The sequence below is a fragment of the Balaenoptera musculus genome, chromosome 1 (genome assembly GCF_009873245.2).
Source record: "Balaenoptera musculus isolate JJ_BM4_2016_0621 chromosome 1, mBalMus1.pri.v3, whole genome shotgun sequence".
NCBI classification, from domain to species: domain Eukaryota; kingdom Metazoa; phylum Chordata; class Mammalia; order Artiodactyla; family Balaenopteridae; genus Balaenoptera; species Balaenoptera musculus.
In genome coordinates this window covers 67475379-67498021 of record NC_045785.1, presented here as the reverse complement: position 1 = coordinate 67498021, position 22643 = coordinate 67475379, and the positions used below count along the sequence as shown (strand labels likewise).

Sequence of the window (22643 nt, the reverse complement as noted above, 5' to 3'; positions counted from 1 at the left end):
CCTTTCTTCCCATCCTTGCCCTGGTCCTCCAGGCTGGACCAGGATATTCCTGGATATCCACAGTGATTGGTTCCGTGATGAGCCCAGGACCTGATAATCCAGGATAATGAAACAAAATCCTAGGTTTTTTGCTGGAGAATAGAAACACTTTTCTGTGAGATCACTTAGATGGTAGAATATAAGCCTGTAACAGGAAGAAAATGAGGCCAACACAAAGAAAGAATATCCAAGAGATGGAGAACGTCAGATCACTGATGAACAAATTTGAATACATGGATCCAACCAAGTGTGAACTGCTCTTGGAAGTTTTAGTTACTTGAACCCATAAACCCACCACCAGCGTTCCCACCCTCCACCCTTTTTTTGGCCTGCATGCTGAGTTTCTGCCATTTGTAATAGAAAGTTTTATTTCATGTAATTGAGAAAGGCATAGACTTTCAATTTATCCCCCAGCCTCGATGATGTCCCCTACTTTTTTTCTGGTATGATCCCCATAACAACACTCACCCTACGTCCGAACTCTTCCCCTTGCTTCACTTCCTGAGGATAGCCATCAATCAGGAAACCCTTGGTGTTTCTGAGGTTGGCCACCATGGCCTCCTTCAGGAGCTCCAGAATGAGGCCCTGGAGCGGAGGGAGAGCAGTCAGGACCCGAGCTCTTCCACAGAATAGCACTGGAGTCAGCGCAGTTCTCCCGAGCCATCCCATCACGGGAGGGAGAGAGATAACCGCAAGATGTTGAGAACAAACTTATGGATACCAAGGAGGGAAGGGGCGGGAGTGGGATGAATTGGGAGACTGGGCTTGACATATATACACTACTATGTATAAAATAGATAACTAATGAGAACCCACTGTATAGCACAGGGAACTATACTCAACGCTCTGTGGTGACCTAAGTGGGAAGGAAATCTAAAAAAGAGGGGATATATGTATACGTATAACTGATTCACTTTGCTGTACAGCAGAAACTAACACAACAGTGTAAAGCAACTAATTCTCCAATACAAATTAGTTAAAAAAAGATTAACAGCAGGCAGCAATATACTGTATTTCATCAACTCCAAATCTCACCACCCCCCCCATTTTAATGTCTATGGAATTGGTAGGTATCTTACAGTCAGTGCTGGGTCATAGTTTAATTGTTAGTGTTTTTTTCTTACCGGTATATTTTTATTGGCTATATTTTACTGGGGTGTCTAATGACATCTTAGATTAGGTGAAATATAGTGCTGTATTTCATACAGTAGCACTCCTTGAATTAGGCCTAATGCCAGTTTAAAACTAGACAAAACACGGTATAAAATGTGCTTCACTGTTGATTTGTTCCAGTAAATATTTTATAAATTTTGACACGCACTGACTTGAGGAGACTTTCAGTAGATATGAAGCAGCATTTTCTAGCAATATCACTTTGTTAAAAAATTTGATTTAACTTCCGCTTATGGAAAATAAGGAAGGAGGGATACATGGAAGCTTGGGAACAGATGTAGGAAAATGCCACCAGCTGCCCAAACTGGGGGGAATTCCTTGTGTTCTCCGGGTCCCAGGCATCCTCTGACTTTTGGCAGGGACTTGGGGAATGCAGCCATTGTAAGGGTGGTCAGAAACTATCCCTAGATAATAATGAATTAAATCTGCATGAAGCTTACATTCTAGTGAAAAAGACAGATAATAGACGAACAAGTAAATATATAGAAATAATCAGCTAGAGAGAACTACTAGGAACAAAATTAAAGCAGGACAGAAGAAGCAGAATGTTACAGGTGCTATTTTAGATGGGGTGCTCAGCAAGGGTCTCTTTGATAAATTGTGATATTTAAGTAGAGATCTGGATGAAGTAAAGGAGCAAACTGTATGCATATATGAAGGAAGAGGGCTCTGGCTAAGGAAACAGCAAGTGCAAAGGCCCTGAGGCAGGAACAGCCTGGCCTGTGGGAGGAACAATGAGGAAGTGACTGGTTGGGTGAGAGTGAACGTGAGAGTGGTGGGAAACAGTGTCAGAGAGCAAGCTGGAGTCCAGAGCCACAGGAAAGACTCTGGATTTCATTCTAAGTGTGGTGAGGAGCTGTTGGAAGTTTCTGGGGAAGGGGATAAACGTTTTCAAGAAATCACTCTGGCTGCTGTGAAAAGAGTAAACTGTAGGGGGAAAAGAGTGGGCAGAAGGAGGCCCACTGAGAGTCAACTGCAATGGTCTGTTTCCTTTCATGAGGACCATTCTGGCTTCCAGGTGGGAAACAGACTGTAGCTGGTTGAAGAGGAAGCCTAAAGCTCTGTTAGCTAATAGGGCTGCATTGTACGAGCCCTGACTACAGAGCCTAGTGTGGGACCTAGGCTGGAAGGGATGAATGTTTTTTGATACCCGTGGCATCCAGCTTCTCAGAGATGGGCAGTGACTTGAAAACAAACCAAAAAAGGTAAATAAAAGGGATATTCTTTACTTCAGCCACACAAGGAAGATACCAAATTTCAAGTTAATGTCATTATTCCTCTCAGAACTAGACCAAAATGTTGTTTTTTATTTTCCAGTGGGTTCTAATTCTAGGTTCTGCTGCACCAAGCTCACTTCTGCTTTGAAGATTTTAACTCTAAAGCGGGGACCAATTTTAGAAGAAAATATGAAACAAGGTAACATTCAAGGGGCTGGAAGAGCAACAAGACAGAAGGAACCTGGGCCTGGACAACTTGGTCTGGCAGATGGGTCTCTGCTGCAGACCTCCCGCCTGCCTCTGGACTGTTACATAAGAAAGAAATGAAATACAGCTATTGTCCTTTTTGGGTTTCTTTGTTCCAGAAGCTTAGATTAATTGCAACACTCCCAAATCTCTCCCCAGCCAGAGAAGGCAGCTGTTGCTTACTGAGGGCACCAGCTCTCCACGTTCCATGATGTTTCTGATCAATTTGCTTCTTTCAGATTCTGATGACAGCTCATTCCGCAGGAGCTTGCCAGTCGAGAGATGTGTAAATCCGTATTTTTCCACCAGCTTTTCACACTGTGTGCCTTTGCCAGAGCCTGGGCCACCTAGAAAAGAAGTCATGTATTAGACATCCATCCCAAATCTGGTGCCTCATTTTGGGCTATAATCACCATGGTGAGCAGGCCTCAGTGCTTCATCCACCAGCATGGACTGAGCAGTGATGATTTACCGGGAGCGTGTCCAGAGCTGTGGATACAGTGGAGAATGGGACACAGACCTTGCCCTCAACAAGCTTACTGTCCATGGACGGCAGATGGTGTTGTAGACAAAAAACAGCAGTCACTATAGGTGGTCTAGTGGGGAGGAGTTCCAGCTGTTACAGGGGGCAGAACAGGGGGCAGAGCAGGGGTCCACAATCCCAGTTTGGTAGACACGCATGTCAGAGAAGTTTCCTGGGGCACTGAATCCACTCATGTGCAAAGCACGGACCACAGTGCCTGATACACTGTGAATGTTCAACAAATGCTAGCCATTACTTTTAAAATAAATTGTTTTCAAATTTATGGTTACCAAAGAGGCAAGAGGAGGGGGATAAATTAGGAGTTTGGGATTAACATATACACACTACTATATATAAAATAGATAACCAACAAGGACCTACTGTATAGCACGAGGAACTATACTCAATATTTTATAATAACCTATAAGAGAAAAGAATCTGAAAAAGAGAAGATAAATATATAACTGAATCACTGTGCTGTGCACCTGAAGCTAGCACATTGTAAATAAACTATATTTCAATAAAAATATTGTTTTCATTTTCAAACACAAGCCTACAGAAGAGTTATGAGTACAAAGAATTTTCTGAAACATTTAAGAATCAGCGGCCAACCTGATGCCTCATGGCTACAGAACACTTTAATGTCATTTCCTACAGACAAGGAACCAAACACATCCTCCTAAATAACTACATCTTCAGACCCTGTTCACATTTCAGTGGAATTGTCCCAATCATCTCAATAATGTCCTCTGAAGCCGATGGATCAAGTTCAGAATCATGTGCTGCCTTTGGTTGTCATGTCCTTCTGGTCTTCTTCCCAAAGGAACAGTTCCTCTGTGTTTCCCTGACACTTTTGAAGATTATAAATAGTTATTTTATGGAATGTCCCTCAATATGAATTTTTCTGTTGTTTTCTAGCTATTATTACTGATGATCTCCCATAGTCCTTTGATGAACATTACATCTTGACTCTTTCCTTGCCCCTCCCTAAGTTCAACTAGTTGCTAAGTTGTAAGCTTTTACATCTTGAAAATAATAATAGCTAACCTTTGCCAAGCGCTTACTGTACTGGTCACTGCTCTAAGCATTTAAATTATCTTAAGAGAGGCAGACACTGGTATTATTCCCATTTTACAGATGGGGAAGCGGAGGCACTGAGAAGTTAGCTGCCTTAGGTGGCAAGAGCAAGTAAGTAGCAGTCTAGGATTCGAAGCCTGGACTCTGGCTCTCAGAGGTGTTCCCACCTCTCTTGGCTGCTGTGTCCAGATTCACCTCCACGGTTCAGGTCCTCACGCTCTCGGTGTACAGCAGCCGTCCCGCCTCTGCGTTGGGCAATGGGTGAGGTTTTGAGGTCCAGCAGACCTGCTAGCAGGGTGAGTTGCCTGAAAAGCATGTCACCGCCCAGCTCAGAGCATTCAGTGGCTTGCCATTCCTCACAGAATGAAATCCCAACTCCTTAGAGTGGCATTTCTAGCTTCTAGAATCTAGTCCCATCCAACCTCTCCAACCTTCTTTTTTTTTTAATTTTTATTTATTTATTTATTTATGGCTGTGTTGGGTCTTCGTTTCTGTGTGAGGGCTTTCTCTAGTTGCGGCAAGTGGGGGCCACCCTTCATGGCGGTGCGCGGGCCTCTCACTATCGTGGCCTCTCTTGTTGCGGAACACAGGCTCCAGACGCGCAGGTTCAGTAGTTGTGGCTCACGGGCCCAGTTGCTCCGCGGCATGTGGGATCTTCCCAGACCAGGGCTCGAACCCGTGTGCCCTGCATTGGCAGGCAGACTCTCAACCACTGCGCCACCAGGGAAGCCCCTCCAACCTTTTTCTTCATTTCTTATCCTCACCTAACATTGTCATGTCCAACTGTAGACTGTCCCTTCCTCAAGACATACTTTTTAAAAAAACTTTACTTTGAGATAATTGCAGATTCACATTCATAAGAATAATATAGAGAGATCCCATGTATCCTTTACCAATTTTCCCTTGTGGTGACATCTTGCAAAACTATAGCACAATATCACAACCGGAATATCAGCATTGATGCAATGAAGATATAGAACATTTCCATCACCACAAGAATCCCTCATGTTTTCCTTTTATAGCTACACCCACTTCTCTCCTATACACAGCCCCTCCATCCTTAATCTCTGGCAACCACTAAATCTGTCTATAACTATGTCATTCTGAGAAAATTATATAAATGGAACCATAGACATCAAGATATGCTTTTCCAACGTGCTTTTGCTATTCTTGGGTCCTCAGCCTGGAAGGCTTTTGCTTCCCCCTCTAACTATCAAGATCCTCTTTATCCCTTAGGCCTGGACCCAGTGCTGCCCCCTTCTGGCATCAGCTTGTCCCCCTCACCTCCCTTGGGGTGAGTGATGTAACCAGGGCTTGGGTGCCCTTGGCCTGTCTTATGCTTGGTCTAGGTCTCCCACTCGACTTTCTGCCCCGCAGTGCCTATAGCACAGCACCTGTACACTGTAGGTGTTTCTTAACGCCTGGAGGATTCCCTGTTAAAAGGAAATATTGAACTGAAATGTAAAACACAATTGAGGTTTTCAGCATAGCCATGAGGATTTACGACTTGTTCTGCAATTTTCCTGGCTGGCCTCTCTTCATATTCAAAACTCCTTTCTCAGAACAATTGGCAAGACCCCTCTTGAGGGGCATTAGTTGTGGTCCCTCATCAGTAGAAGGGCCTCTCACTCCCTCTCCTTTGCCTTGGCAGGAAATCCAGGAAAGGTCCACGTTTTCTGACTTCTGCTCATCTGTACAGCTGCTCTCAGCCAAATGGGGAGGGTTCAGACCCCTCACAGTATTGTCATGGATGGCCTAGATGTAGTAGGAAAACAGCAATTACAAAGGCTTGCAAAAATAATGCAGACCACTTAGCAGGAGCGGCCGATTGCCAGCTAATGCTACGTTTGCTCCAAGCGCTATGACTTCTGTCTCCTGAGATAATGGAAATGGAGAGTGGAAACAAGGGAAGGCCACTCAGGGGAGAAGCGCTTCCAGATAAAGGAGTAAGGGGAACAAAGGGCTAGGCTTCTGCAGCGGCCACGAGGGCTTCTGTGGCCGGATTTACCTAGAAACCCTTTTGCTGAGATGGCTGGAAGCCAGTCACATGGGAAAGATATTTTCAGACTTGGCTTACAGGGCAAAAATGCTGCGTTCCAATTATTTTCTTCCTTCAGCAACCTACTAATATGACTATTACAGTTTTTGCTCCTCTAAAATATTATTTAATAAATCTCGACACAAAGGCAATTAAAAATCTTCAGCTCAAATTAACCACAGCTGTGTGTGAAGCAGCAGCCACTGCCCCAGTTAGAAACCTTTCGTGGGAGCGACAGCTGCAAATTCTTAACATTCTTGGGCAAACGGTGCAGGCACAGTGGAATTTTAAGTAATCTACACAATGGTTTGATTCTTCCCACGGCTCCAAACCCGAGAACAAAGTGATTATTATCACTGCCATGGAGGCACAAAAACTGCTAGGAGATGTATGAATTTTCATACACTGTCACTGACATTTCTTTGAGGCCTTCACTTATGACTTTTAAATTAAAAGCAAAGGAGCCTTGATGTCCTTCTGGGATAATTTGTTACATGGGAAAAACTCTTTCGAGGTGCCATGTATCTGAACAAGTGGGCTGTGGTCTCTGGTTTTGAGATGACTGACAGAGATGTGCTGTCACATTTACTGTCATCTCACTGATTTTTCCTGTATCACTACCCAAGGCTCAACCCCTGAACAAACCTATACACAATACTGCATGGTGTGATTCACAAAGCCAGCCGGGGGTAGGAGGTTCCATTTCAAAAGGGTCTGTCAACACTTCAAAAAAAAAAAAAAAGTGAAAAATCTTTATTCTCAACCAATGTGATTAAAATTTTTTTCCATGTGAGGCCAAAGGTGCTATATTGTGAGAAGTGTAGGTACTGTGGACCTCCAGCTCAGTGCACCCCTTTCCTTAACGCTGCACCGAAGGAAGGGGAAGAAGAGCCTGCAGGAGATTTGGGAGCCCAGGGTCCGTGGCTGGACTCTCCCTGGCGCATTCTCCTTGGTACCTCGTGTTCTCTGAGGTGGAAGTGAAATAAGCTGCATCACCTGAGCATGTCCGCCTGAGCCACCTTTTCCAGCGTGCTTTTTATCTTCTGGGGCAATCCTCTCAGGGGACAGCTCCTGGATTCATTAGCTGGGCTCTGCAGGAGAAGACCTGCCTCCTATGTGACTTTGCAGGGTGCTTGGCCTCAGAGTGAAAAGAACAAAATGGCAAAGCTGGTGTGTTAGAGCACATTCTGCACTCAGAAAGAAAGCCCAAGTAAATACTGATGTCAGGTTGATAATTAGCTGGATCCCAAATACAAACAAATGCATGGACATAAGTTTCCATTACACTTAACAGTGTTTTGAATAGTAATGGTGTAGAACAGGCTCTAGTGTCCTTGGTTGATATTTTACTGTATCTTGTTAACTGTAGGATGCAACCTGGAACTAAGCCTGAAGCCTATTAATACTGCTCTTCATTTGACAAACATCTGTTGGGCAGCTACTGTGGGTCAGACACTGTGCTAAGAGCTGGGAATCGAAAGATTCAGAGGCCCTGTCTTCCATCAGAGAACTCACCCTCTAAGGGGACGCCGGCAGGTGAGCCCAGCATCACAGCAGTGTGAGGGGGCTGCAAGCCAGGCCTGTCAACATCACTGCAGGGGCGCTGGGCGGGACTCCTCGCTCAGGCAGGGGAAAACACGTATGATTACCTTTGCTAACACCTGGGAAGTGTGGAAAAGAGGAGCAAAAGGCTGAGCTTGGTATCTTCAGCAAAGTGACTTGGAACATGAAAAGGCCTTGCAGAGAACGGTGGGACAGGGAGCATGGTGTACTGGGAAGGGCACAGGACAGACGGGTCGAGTAATAACCCCTGGCTCTACCACTTGCTAGTCGAGTGGTTCTGGGTGAGTCTTTTAACTTCTCTGAGTCTTAGTTTCCTCATCTGTAAAATGGGGGGAAATAAGAACCAACTCGCTGCCTCATTCTACCTGTGCTCTCCTTCCTCCTCATCTTCCATTCCTGCCCAGTCACTAAGCAACTTTGAAAAGTTGAGTCTACATTTGAAAAGTTTCTGAAATCTGTCCCTTTGTCCCAAATCTCCCTTGTCAATCTCTCTGCCAAAAATAATTGGTGCTTGATAAATGCTACTTATAACGAGAGGCGGTTACTCATCCCATTAGCTCTTCCTGAGTTAACATCTGCAGGGTGTCATCCAGCATAGCAAGGTTGGAATCAAACATAATCCAACAACAAGTATAGGAGGTAATTAAGATATATATTAGTGTGTGTGTTCACACACACACACACACACACATTTGACTACATTTACAAATATATGTATCTGGTTTGGAAAACTCATAAAGTTTATTTTCTCTAAGGCAAAGCAGAGGGGACAGCGTTCTACAGGTTCTAATGTCATCAACAAAGCTTTTCAGTCCTTAATTCCCATCCCACCCCAGCCTCAGTGTTCTCTAAACCTCTTTAGCACCAATGACCTTCATCACTAACCCAATTTTAGCTCGCCTTTGATCTGGATGAAGCTGAGAGTTCATCATTACTTGGGTCTGTCCTCCCACCCTGCTCACATCTTCTTCTTCTCCCTGTCTCTTTTCTCTTGACCTCATTTCTTCTCAACTTGTTCTCTGTTCTCACTGTGACCTCATCGAGTAGGTCCATTCCCTTTGGGCTCCACTTACCTCCCTGACCAGCTGGATGCCAGGCCCTTTCTAGTAACTCTGAATCCTTTGCACCCTTTGAATTCTATTGTGACTGTGATGAGAACCACCAGCCTGCTCTCTGCCCAACCCACCATTTACTTGATTTGCATCTACTCTGGGTTGCTAAGAATTCCATAAGAAGTTCAGAAAACTGAGCCAACTGGGTTTCTATCTAACTTCATAATAGCTTTTAATGCTTCTTGGCAGATACAGTCTTCTTTTGCTGATACCAAATTCGATGTCCAAGGATGGATTCTAACATATTTCCCCATTGTCCATAAACCCTCAAGCATACTCTTATTCAGGCATTTACATCTTCCTATTATTCACTAAGAAGGTGAAGATTATCTTCTTTCCTCAACAATTTCAAAATATGTGTATCTTCATCCTTTGTCTTCCATCTCTCCTTTCTCTCATTTGGAAGATGCTATACAACTAGTCAGCCTAAGGCTAACTTCTCTGCTTTGGCTCTTGTAGCACCTCGGCGTTTTCCTTCATAGCATTCTTCACAGTATATAATTACTATCTATCTGTCTATCTATCTATCTATCTATCATCTATTATTTATATATCCATTGTATATATCTTTCACCTATCTCTTATCATCTATCATATCTATCAATTATCTATCATCTATATCTATCCATCATCTATATCTACCTATCATCTATCCATCTACTGTCTCTATCACCTATCCTATCTATCTATCATCTATCTATCTATCTATCTATCTATCTATCTATCTACCTATCTATCATCTATAGTTTACTTAAAGTCTGTCTTCCATATTAGACTCTACAGGATATGGGTATGCTTTGCTTACCACAGTGCCCAAACATAGTGCCTCAAATATAGTTGTCTACTGTGTTTCTAAGTTGTCTACATTGTAATAGTGACTGAAATAGTAAATACTTTGATGGTGAATGGATCCTCTCTTCCTGCCTGCTCCAAACACTTGATCCTCTCTTTCTAGTGCACATTAAATTCATTCCTCTCTGTTGGCACCATCTCTTCTGTAAACAACATGCCTAGCTCTTCCCCATCCAAATAAAAATATTTCCACCATTGTCTGTATCCTCTAGTTGTCTTTACGTTCTTTCCCTTTCTTCCAGTAGCCTGAAACTGCCCATTTCCATTTCCTCCTCTTTTATTGAGTCCTTAGCCTCTTGCAAGCCACCTCCTACCCGCATCACTCTCTGAAATTGATCTTTAAAGTTCAACAGTAATTGCATAATTGTCATCTTATTCAATGACCTTCTTCTAGTCTTTACTGTCTTTGACTCTTTAGTAACATTTAATACCACTGATAAACATCTTAAAATTCTCTTTTCCCTTGATTTCCAGACACATAATTTGCCCATTTTCTCTCCCTTCCTTTGCCAGGCAGAAACTCACAGAGAGTAGAAACTGCTTTATTTATGTTGGTCTCCCCACAGAACCTTGCAAGGTATCACAGGCAGTTGTTGAATAGAATCAATGTCTAGGAGCCTTATGGCCCCACAAGAGTGACAACTATATTCCTTTTCCCATTAAAGGAACCCTGGACCAAAGGAATCGAGTTCTAGGTTCACACCCCAGACCTTTATCTGGTGAGATGACTTTAATGGAGTCACTTATCCTCTCTGAGATTCAACCTCTTCAATTACAAAATAGAGATGATCATCACGCCTATTGGTTGTGAGGACAAAATGTGATAATGCATATAAACTGCTTGGAACAGTAGCTGGCACAGTGAAATACTCAATAAGCATCATGATTATTATCTGTAAAATGAGGCAGCTCGTGTTAGTGATGCTTAGAAGTCCTCCCAGCTCTAACATTCTGTGCTTTTACAAAGATTAGATACATCATTTTATATTGTGGTACTATTTTAACATCTTTAAAGACAGATAGTCTTCACAGTCACAGCCTGTGAAGGTATCAAATCTTCTGCAAATCAAACTATCCTATTTTTAGATAGTCCTCAGTGTTGTTTAAAAATCTATCAGATTTCTACCTCTTGAAATATTTCTTTCTGTCTGAATGAAAATGGGCTTCAAGATCGGGTTCAGGTTTTTGTAACTGAATGATTCCTTTAAGAGAAAAACTATTCTGCCATCAGATCATGAAATGACCTAGAAATGATCATGAAATGTGACCTAGGAATGATCCTCAACCATTGTGGGCCCATGAGTCACTTTAAATATCCTGTATCTTGGGTGAGCTGTGTCACCATACAGAGTTTCAGCAGGGCTGCTGGGAATTGGCTCTCTCTGACCAGAAACAGTTAAGAAAAATAGATCTTTATCCTCAAAGACAGTATCTCTATTCGTTCTGAAACGCACTGCTGCTTCAGGTTATTTGCTGAATAGGATGAAGAATGCCAGTGATAGGGTCAGCTGAAGGTTATGTGGAAGAATTTCACATGGGACTGGGAACTTCTTGATAGCAGGGACTGTGCCTTATTTATCGGTACGTGGTGTATAGTAAGCACGCAATAGTTATTAGATCAATCAATGAATAAATGACTGAATGAATGGATGGTGAATGATCTGGGAGCTTCCGGGAGGTAGCCTCCTAACATTGGGAGGTAGGAAACCTTGGTTCTAGACCATTCCTGCTTTGAACTAGCCGAGAGATCTTGGGAGAGTCACTCTGCCTACTCAGATGCTATAGCTTCCTTGTCTGTAAATCAAAGTCTGGATTAAGTTAGTGGTTTCCTGTGCTCTTTTATATTACATTTCCTAAATATTCCAGCTTCTCTTCAATAGTGCTTCTCCCTGAGGAAATATTACTCATCCCTACCTTTTGAACTTAAAAGTCCCCAAGTGACTTGCTTTGGCCAATGAACTGGGGGCAGAGGTGGATGTGTGTCATATTTAGGCAGAGGTTTTTATAGCCAATGCATGGTTTTCTGTGTCTCTTTTCTCTTTGCCATGAAACTAGCAATATTTTGGATAGTAGGGGCTCCATCAGCATGGTTACCAGAGTGAAGCCCAGTCAACTGTTGACATACATGTAGCATTAGTCCAGAAAAAGAAGAAGAAGAGGAGGTGGAGGAGGAAGAAGAAAAAGAAGAAACATCTTTGTTGTTCTACATCACAGAGATTTTTAGTTATGCTTCTTACTACAGCATAACTTAGCTTCTTCTGACTGATACGTTCCCAAACTTGACTGTGCATCAGAATCACCTGGGGAGGTTGAAAAATTGCTGAATCAGTAGATCTCTGAACCTCTGGGGTTGAGGCCTTGGAATTTATAGTTTTAGTAATTTCCCCAGGGAAAGTATACAGATATTGGCAATTGACTTTGAAATATGTAAGGAAAAAAAAATGTATTGATGGATGGATAAAGGAGTGGATAGAGGGAAAGATACGTGAGAAAACAGTTATTGTAAATGTTAATGGCAGCATCTAGGCAGTGGGTTTACGAGTGTTCACTATAAAATTCTTTCAGCTTTGCTGAATATTTGAAATATTTTCAAAATAAAAAGAGATCTTAAAAAAATTTTCCTCAGGTGATTCTGATGGTTAGCTTGATTTGAACTTCTAGGCTAGATAATCTAAGGAAGGCCATTTGCTGCGAATGCCCCAGTGGTCACTGCAGGGAGTCTGTAGTGTTGATCTTTCTTTTAATATTTACAATGTAATAATTCTGAGATAATGATTCTATCATGAGTGAATATAATGGTTAATGATAGCCTTAACCTTATAATGGTTTGATAGCCTTATCAAAAGCAAGGCTATCTTTTCTGTTGCAGATGAGGGAACTTTTTGTTTTCTCAGCATCGAGCTGGAGATAACGGGAGGGGGATTATGGCCTATATTGTACCAACGGAGTGGGTCAGAGACAAGTTCGAGAGGTCACTGCAGACTGTTCAGATAAAGGTATCCGGTTCACAGTGCTTTTGGCTTGATATTTGACCCTAATAAGTATCTATCTGTATGTTTTATTTGTAATAATTCATTTAATGCTTACAACTATGTGAAGTAGGTGCTCTTTGTAACTTTATTATACAGATGAAAAAACTATGCCCAAGGGCCAACTGTACCTTGGTAACCACTAAGCTCTATAGCCGCTCATATGTAAGGTCATTCTGGAAATCAGACCAACCTGCTGTGCAGAAAAGCACTGTACAGTCTTCAGTCAATCAGAATGGTCACCGGGAGATGGGTTTTAATCATGGACCCCTAGGGTTGCCAGCTGAAATACAAGCTGTCCAGTAGATATTGCATGAAACATACTTATACTAAACACTGTCACTGCTTATCTAAAATCCAAATTTAATTGTGTCTCATATTTTTATTTGTTAAACCTGTCAAATCTATCAGGCCCCACCAGTTATTAGCTTAGAGACTTTTGGGAGACATGATTTTATCTCTGTCCTGACAACTCTAATGTTCTGTGATTCTGCGATTCATTCAGCTAAAACCATCACAGCCATAGCGAGACATGTGAAATGTCTAATTAAGACAAGACGCTGAAACTGGATTCCACGACTCTAGCTCTTAACGTAGACAGATGACAAGGAAGGTTCAGGTCTTGGGGGAGAGGAAATCACAGGCACCATGATGGTGATTCCTAAACATTTACACCCCATGATGCTCCTACAGCTCATAGCACCCCAACCCCATCTCATCCCAACAGGGACAGAGACAAGATTTCCAAACTGCTCACAAGTAAATATCACTAAAAACCCTGTCCTTTGTTTCTTCACCCAGAGGTCTCCAGGGTCTATTCCAGACACAACTCATCAAACTTACAGACTGGAGCCTTCTAATAGTTGCTTCATCAGGCTCTGCTTGTTTGGGTCTCTGAATTCTTGGACTTCATTCTTCTAGAGTACTCCTCCTCTTCCAAATTCTTAAACTTATCAAGCCACCTTTTCCCCTATTTTGTAGACCCTTCACACTATGATCTTAGGCACGCATTAAATGACTATAATAGGCAATTTATAATCCAGCTTCTCCTCTCTATTTTTTCCCTTCTTTTATATAAAATAATTTTTCTCAACTGTACAAGAAATATATGCTCCTTATTGAATATTTAGACAACTTGAAAAAGTGAAAAGAAGAAAAATCTCTCATGGTCTCACTCCCCAAATGTAACTGCCAAAAATACATTTTGTTTTGTTTCTTTGCAGCTTTTTTTTTCTACATATGATTTTCTGGTTTGGTTTTCGTTGGGAATCTGTCTGCTTTGATACTTCTCCTCTCTGGGCTTTTGTATTCTCATATGAAAATGAGCTTGTTGGACTAGATAAATTCCAAGGTCATTTCCAACACTACTATTCTATGTTTTTGTCTTTGTTAGAGAACTTGGAGAATATTTGTGCTTGCAGTCTATTTTTGTACTGTAAAAGGAAGTGAGGATATTTAAGATGGTTAGGGACATTGCAGTGGATGTTAGTTGGATTACATCTGGGGTTTTGTGTTCAATTTTGGGCCATACCACGGAAACTGGAAATCTTATACACTGTGATGAGAATATAAAATGGGTGTAAAGTTTCTAAAGGGCAATTTGGTAATATAAGTCAAAAGTTTCGAAAGATTTCAGGTCAATGGATTTATCCTAAGGGGAGAAAATCATGTTTTAGTTACATAGATATTCACAGCATTTTTAATGAAAGCAAAAAATTTAGTGAAAATGCATGACAATAGGAATAAACTAAATAAATTATAATATAGCAATACAAAGGAATAGTATGCGGTCATTAAAATGATGCATTGAAAGAAGACAGATAAAACTGAATACATACAGTGTGATTCCATTTACATAAAGTTCAAAAATATCTATGGCATTTTTTGCAGGGGGCAGTGAATAGAAGAGGGCACAGGGACGCTTCTGGGATTGTGGTTATGTTTTTAATTTATTTTTTAACATCTTTATTGGAGTATAATTGCTTTACAATGGTGTGTTAGTTTCTGCTTTATAACAAAGTGAATCAGCTATACATATACATATATCCCCATATCCCCTCCCTCTTGCATCTCCCTCCCACCCTCCCTATCCCACCCTTCTACGTGGTCACAAAGCACCGAGCTGATCTCCCTGTGCTATGCGGCTGCTTCCCATTAGCTATCTCTTTTACATTTGGTAGTGTATATATGTCCATGCCACTCTCTCACTTCGCCCCAGCTTACCCTTCCCCCTCCCCGTGTCCTCAAGTCCATTCTCTACATCTGCATCTTTATTCCTGTCCTGCCCCTAGCTTCTTCAGAACCATGGATTCTGGTTATGCTTAATCTCTTGATCTGCGTGTTGGTAAGATGCGTGCATCCACTTAGTGAAAATTCATCAAGCTAAACACTTACGATCCAAGTGCTTTTCTGTTTTGTTTCAGTTCAGTTACCAAAATACCTTTAAAAAATTAAATCATTTGTTCAGTTTTACAGTCTTAGAAAGATGCCCATGATATCTTGTTAAGTATAAGAAGTAGGTTTCAAAGTTGCATGTTCTCATTTTAATGAAAAACATATATTTAAAATATATATACATAGAAAAAAATCTAAGAGGAATGTAAGTCAAAATCTTAATACTATTCACTCCCAGGCTTTGGGATTTTGGGTGATTTGTTGTTGTTGATACATGTTTTCTAGAATGAAGATGTAATATTTTGTAAAAAGAAAAATCCTTAAACAAAAATTCTGGAGAAATTTTGGCTACATGTGTTCAAGAGACCTGAGGGGGTGAAAAATGATGAAATTAGTATTTATGCATTTATTCCATAAGTTAATATGGAGAATCCACACGAGCAATACAGTATTTCAGTATTGAGGGCACAAGGATTGAGGACATAAGGACACAAGCTGGGCACAGTGCCCAGCTCTCAAGTAGCTTACAGCCTATAGAATAACAGAAGAAGCTGGATGTTCTTAATCAGATGAAAACATGACTCATAGGGAGTTATACATGTCTTCAAATATTTGAATGGCTACAATGATAGAGAGGAAGCTGATTTGTTCTGTGCTGCTCTGCAGGGCAGGATTAGACAAAAGAGCAGAAGTTTTGACAGAGCAGGTTTTGACTAGGTCTTAGGAAGACCTTCTTAAAGACAGTGGCTGTGAAACAGAAAGAGACCCTCTCACCTGCAGGGAGACCAAGCACATGCAGCCAGTTCTCTCCACTGGGGCTCAAGCCTAGGATAGTCCCTTCCAGTGATGTTGTGCAGTGTTGGAGTTAACATTTTAATTTAGGGCTCTTCCTTCTTTGGAGAGGACTTGAAAACAAGGGCTCTAACCAGTTGTTTTTGTTCAGTCTGAGATACTAGAGATGCAAACCTTTTCTTTCTTTCTTGTTTTTAAAAAAAATTTATTTATTTTATTTTATTTTTGGCTGCGTCGGGTCTTAGTTGCAGTGTCTGGGCTCTTAGTTGTGGCACGCGGGCTCCAGAGTGCGCGGGCTCAGTAGTTGCAGCATGCAGGCTCAGTAGTTGTGGCATGCGGGCTTAGTTGCCTCGTGGCATGTGGGATCTTTTCCCCGACCAGGGATTGAACCCACGTCCCCTGCATTGGAAGGCAGACTCTTAACCACTGGACCACCAGGGAAGTCCCACAAACCTTTTCTAAGTTTGCATCCTCCTACCCCTATTTTCCCTGAGAACATAAAAAAAAAAAATCCTGTAAAACTCGAAGGTAAATATGAGGGGTGTATGGGCAGATTCATCAAGGGAAGTTTTTCCCTCCTGGTGCTTGCTTGCCTGTTTACCAGCCCTGGACTGGTCCTTGGTCAACATCTCTTTGATCACATCATTCCGCAGCATCCAGGGCTTCTGTGATTTGGCCATTTCCTTTCTGTCCCTGGGCCAGGAGGGGCATACTCCTACCACTGTGATTGGTTCCTTACTTAAAATTTCCCTTCTTGGAGCCCCCCATCTCCCCAACCCTCTCCCAAACTTAGGGGACCCCATCCATTCTCTGAGGCTCCCCTTGGTTCTCAGCTTCTCCAAAAAGGGGCTCCCAACCATTCAGCCATTGTGCTTTCTTCATCCCCTCATCCCTGCTAACACTCACTGAATAGCTCCTTTGTCTGCCTGCCCTGTATTGATTCTAAAGTTTTCATAAGCATTAATTCTTGCTTCATCAAATAGATTATAAGCTCCTTGAGGGGTGATGACATTAAAAAGTTAAAAAATTCTCCCTTGTATTTACTGTAGTGATGAGGCATAATCCAGCTTTTTCTTGCTCTCCTATCTTTAATGACAATTTAGCAACATATGAACTCCAGTCCATACTCCCTTCTCTGAAGGATGGTGACACTCGGAATCAATACAACCAATGGAATGATTTGCTAGCTCTTTGTTTTGTATTTTGCTTCCTGGTATCTATGCTAGCTACATAGTGGTGACTGGAACTTGATTCTGATATAGAAGCCACATGCTACCTTACCCAGCAAAAGCCATATTTGTTTTTGTCTTTGTTTGGTGGGAAGGGGCCAGGAAGCCTTCGTGAAGAGTCCATATTGCTCTTTCAGGACCCATCCAGAGGAAGAATCTCTTAGTTATAGCTGGTTCTTAAAAATGACCAAGGCTTATAGTTTTACTTAAAACCTCTGCTCTTATCATTATTACTCCAAAATGGTTATTAGTAGAAGACAGGTTAATACTGTTATTTCTGACACCGTGTCTTTATTTACCACAACTGAGCTTGGGGAACGTGGGGACAATAACGTAATCTTAGCTCTCTTCATCTTGCTTTCTCATTCATTCATTCATTCATTCATTCTAAAGACTTATATTGAACACCTACTAAGTGCCAGGTTTCTCACTGCTTAACATTCTCTTCCATTCTCAACAATAGATGTTGGAATGAGGGACAGTCTGGGGGCTTGCTTCCCCCAAGACCAAGCTGAGGACTTCCAAGAAAAAACAACTGTGCTCTGCATGCTGCTCTGCCCACGCCAGCTTCCCACGTGTTTACTCCAGGAGTTAGTCCAAGCAGGGAAATATATAATTGGACCAAATATGTTCCTTCCCCTTTAAACTAAGGTCATTGGGCAAGTGTGTGGTGCGAACATGGTGATCAGCTTTCTGGTAGAAGACATTCCTCGAGGCATGGTAGGACCATCAGGAGCACTGCCTTCAGAGTCAGTGCCCCAGAAAATATGGGAAGAAAATATCAACTGGGTCACAGGAACCTGTCATGTTAAAGCAAAATAGCCGCATTCGCTTACGAGGAAAGGGTCCTTCATTGCCTTGACCATCTGATGGTTTAAATATATTTCATTTACAGCTAAAAAGGGACTTCCCTGGTGATGCAGTGGATAAGAATCCGTCTGCCAATGCAGGGAACACGGGTTCGAGCCCTGGTCCGGGAAGATCCCACGTGCCGTGGAGCAACTAAGCCTGTGTGCCACAACTACTGAGTTCACGAGCCACAACTACTGAAGCCCACGCGCCTAGATCCTGTGCTTTGCAACAAAAGAAGCCACCGCAACGAGAAGCCCAAGCACTGCAATGAAGAGTAGCCCCTGCTCGCTGCAACTAGAGAAAGTCTGCGTGCAGCAATGAAGACCCAACACAGCCAAAAATAAATAAATAAACAAATGAACAGGTTTTTACAGCTAAAAAGGTGCTCTGAGACTCTCAGTTCTAGAGCTTGGAGCAAAATGAGAGGGAAATACTTTGGGAATGTTACGTATAGGAAGGCCAAAGTCCAAAACAGTCACTGCCCCCTTAATCACTGGCTTGTTATTCTGTTTCGTTCCTCAAGGCTAAATATGGTCTTCCACAGTAAAAACTTGTTGTGTTGTTGTAAACAACTGCAGGAATATGTCCACAAGAGGAAATGGCAGTCAATAGGCAGGCTTAAGCCAAAGGTCTAAGAGATACTTTCTCACCTCAACTCACCCTGATCCTAGCCAACCACATCTATTCTAGGTAAAACCCCATTTAACAATCAATCCCTTAGGGAGTGTTTAATTTGAATGAACGACATCAGAAGCAGATACAGGAATTTAACCAATCTCTTAACATCTGTCATGGCTGCTGATGGGTTCCAATTGTAGGTTCCAATTAACTTCTGATTCCATCTTCGTCCCCCTTTTATCAAGATATTCTCTTTCTTATTGGTTCTCTCCCCTAACTCAATATACAGTAGTTATACTGATAGCTAATGCTTGTTGAGTATTTACTAAGAGCACTGTGACACTTGTTAACTCATTTCATTCTCCGTCAACCCTATGACCTTGGTACTATCGTTGCTTCCACATCACAGATGAAGAAACTGAGGAAGAGTGAGTGTAAGGATGTTGCCCAAGGTCACACAGCTAGGACATGGGAAAGCTGGGATTTGAACTCACGTAGTTCATACTCTTAACTAGACTCTGTACTGTCTCTCTATTTATACAAATGTGCTTGACTCTCTTATATTTAAGAAATATTTCACTCTGGAGCTTCCTTTTCCTTTAGATACTGCCCTAAGTCTTTTCTTTCTCTTAGAATTGAGTACATCTTCATTCCCTTACCTCTTAATCACCCCAAACCCACTGGCTTTACTTTCTTGTTTTCCACTGGAATTGCTCTTACCAAAGTTACCAATAGCTCTTTGGTTGCTAAACCCAACAGACAATTTTCATCACATTTTATTTAAACTTTCCTGGATGAAAACTCTCTCCTCCCTTGCCTTCTATGACACTATTTGCTCTTGTTTTCTGCTTTCCTCTCTTTCCTCCTTTGGCTCTGGGATGGGTGTTTCCAAGCCTCCAGATCTCACCTTTCCTCTAGCCTCCCTCTACCCAAGCTCACTGGGTGATCTCTCCCACATATATGTCCTCACCTACCATTGGTATCCTGGTGAATTCTACATCTCTGTCTATAGCCAGAACTTGTATTCTTGGTAACAGATCTCAAAAACCTCTTGTTTAATGGACATTACCTCTGGATGTCCCATAAGCATCTCAATCTTGAAATGTTTAGAACTGAACTCTTTATGGCTCCCCAAAACCCACTTCTTCCCCACATTCCTTATCTCCTTGAATGGCACCTCTGTCCACCCGGTGGTCTAAACCAGCCACTTCTGAGCCATGCTAATTCTTCTCATTCACCTGTACACACAATGGATCTTTAAATCCTGTTGATTCTATGCCCTACAATCTCTTGGATCTGTTTCCTCTTTTCCCTTTCAACTGCTTCTTTGTTCCTCACCTGTATGACCATCCAGATGACCTGTGGACTGACCTCCCCACCGTAGCCTTGGCTCCCTCTCCCTGCTGTCACGGTGCTCTTTCTGAAACCTGAGTCTGATGACACATGACTGAGGAAAAGCCCTGACGGCTCCTCATTGCTACAGGATTAAGTTCAGATTTCTTAGCCTGGTCACGATCCAGACCTTGTCTCGTCTCCAGCTCTGCCTCGCACCACTTCCCACCCCCTCACCTCTGGGGCTCCCTCTTGCACACTTGTTCCCTCTCTGTGCGTGGGCCCACCCCAGTTGTCTTCCCACTTGCACTTGGCCAATTCCTTTTCTTCCTCAGGACTCAGCTCTGACTCTCTCTCTCCACCCTCATGTCTCCACTTCATCTTTCTCTCTATCACCTATGCTTCTGCCATTGCATGTACCAGCTGTACCATTTCTTTGTCCCCTCCCTACAACGTGAGCTCCTTGAGATTAGGGAGCCTTGTCTTTTATCTTTGTACACTTAAGTCTATCTCTTTGCTGACATATAGTAGAAACTCAAAAAATGTACCAAATGAATTAATGAAAGTAACCCAAAAGAATATATACCTAATAGAAGAATTTAATATAGCAGCAAGGGAACAGATTTATCATTCGGGGAGTTTAAGCAGCCCCCTTAAAGTCTATGTATCCTTTAGCTTAGGCCATTTTTTCCTCCACCTCCACACTAAGCCATCATTTGAGATAAATATGGAGTCAGGGTACTCCATCCAACCCACAAGAAAACCCCAGAAGCACCAAGCTTCCTCAGATCCACCCAGCACCACATCCTCAGACATTTGCTAGTTGTAGCCCTTGGCCTTCTGAAATAGTTTTGGTAAAGCTCACAAAAAGGTACCCACAATATGTCTTAGTAAAAGATGCAACGTATCAATATATTCTGAAATCAATGTGTTTTGGGAAGGGTTCAGTAATGCTTCAGATATGGGATCAAATTGTTTCCTTTTTTGAAGTTAATATGGAATTTCACATGACTGGGAGAGACATAGCTGGGGCACTCAGAAGTCTTTTTCATTGATACTCATTTGATGTCTTATTATTTTGTCATTGTTTTCAGACATCAATAGCTAGATATACAGGAACAAGGTAAAATAGAAAATTGAGGTACTTATTCAAAGAATTATGGCAAACCCTTCCCTCATCTACCGTATTCTCACAACCACACCTAGATTTTGGCCTCCTCACTATATATTTATATAACCTTCGATAGCATGAGCTTTGAAGTCTGAGAAATTTGGTCTGAGTCTTAACTCTGTCACTAACTAACTGTGCAACCTTAGGAAATTTACTTAACCTTTCTGGACCTCCATTTCTTCATCTGTAAAATGGGGAAGAATATGAGTACAGATGATTGGTCTGATGATTAAATAAGATAATATGTATAAAGATGGCACAGTATATGGAACATAGTAAGTCCTCAGTATATGTCAGTTTTAATATTTTTATGAGGTAAATAAAATAAACATTTTTGAGGTAGAGGATGGGAACTTTGGCTTATTCAGTTGTCTTCACACTTCATTCCCTTGCGGCCATGTCTCTGTTGTACATGCTTCCAATTAAGAAAACAGTTCACAACATGTCAACTCATTGGCTATTCAAACTTGGGGTGAATAGAGGACAAACGTTATTTTGCCATTTAAAAGAAATTCAGAGAGGCTAGGAGGTGAGTGACCAAGATGGCAGAGTAGAAAGACCCTAAGCTCACCTCCTGTCATGAGTACACCAAAATCACACCAATCTGCAGAATGACCATTGTTGAAAAAGACTGAAACCTACTAGAAAAGATCCTCTACAGCTAAAGACATAAAGACGGAACCACAACAAGATAGGTAGGAGGGACAGACTAGAGATATAATCAAATCCCATACTCTTGGGTGGGCGACCCACAAACTGGAGAATAATTATGTTATAGAGAGGCTAAGGGATTGGTCCAAGGGCACACAGAGCTTGGACACAAACACAAGATTTTGGGTGTTCTCTCATCTCCAGTGCTGGGTCTTGGGTCTGTAGCATCTGCCAGTGTCCAGTGATCATTCTTCGTGGGTCTTGGAACAAGCAAAAGGGGCTTTCAGTGAGTCAAGCTTGGAGATGTGGCCTTGACTGAGTGAACAGGCTCAGTACCTAAAACTTCACCAGGTGACTCTGTTGCTGAATTAATGGCATCTCCAAAAAGATCTCAACAAATGGATAGGGAGACAATGAGTGTGAGGGTGTGAGGTCGCCTTCACTTTACCTGGTAAAACTTACTCACTTGTGCTCTTTTCTTTTTAGCAATAATTTGCCCTTCTGGATGACTTAACTCAGCAACATTCTTTTCTTTGAGGAAATAATTTTAAAAACATGGAGAAAAAAACCCCTTCTGCCATGTCATGCACTGTTCCAAGGATGTTTAATGTCTTTTTGAACCTCACAGTTCTTTAAGCATAGTGAGCCCTCGATAAAGGTTTATTAATTTGGTCTGTATAAATGAAGAAAGTGTTTTGTTCTAGTCAAACAATACTTAGAGCTTTTTGCAGTGAA

The 22643-nt window shown here is 42.0% G+C and overlaps 1 protein-coding gene across 3 annotated transcripts in view; it reads right to left on the bottom strand.

Moving 5' to 3' along the window:
* The window catches only part of AK5 (adenylate kinase 5), a 243016-nt gene that overhangs the window by 32796 nt on the left and 187577 nt on the right, over nucleotides 1-22643 (bottom strand). For 2 of the 3 annotated variants that reach the window (XM_036825077.1, XM_036825068.1), the window contains exons 11-12: nucleotides 2859-3022; nucleotides 508-624 (exon numbers count right to left, since the gene is read on the bottom strand). In XM_036825077.1, the coding sequence (XP_036680972.1) occupies nucleotides 508-624; nucleotides 2859-3022 (281 nt within the window). The remainder of the gene's footprint in view (nucleotides 1-507; nucleotides 625-2858; nucleotides 3023-22643) is intronic. The other variant, XM_036825085.1, reaches the window with a different exon arrangement.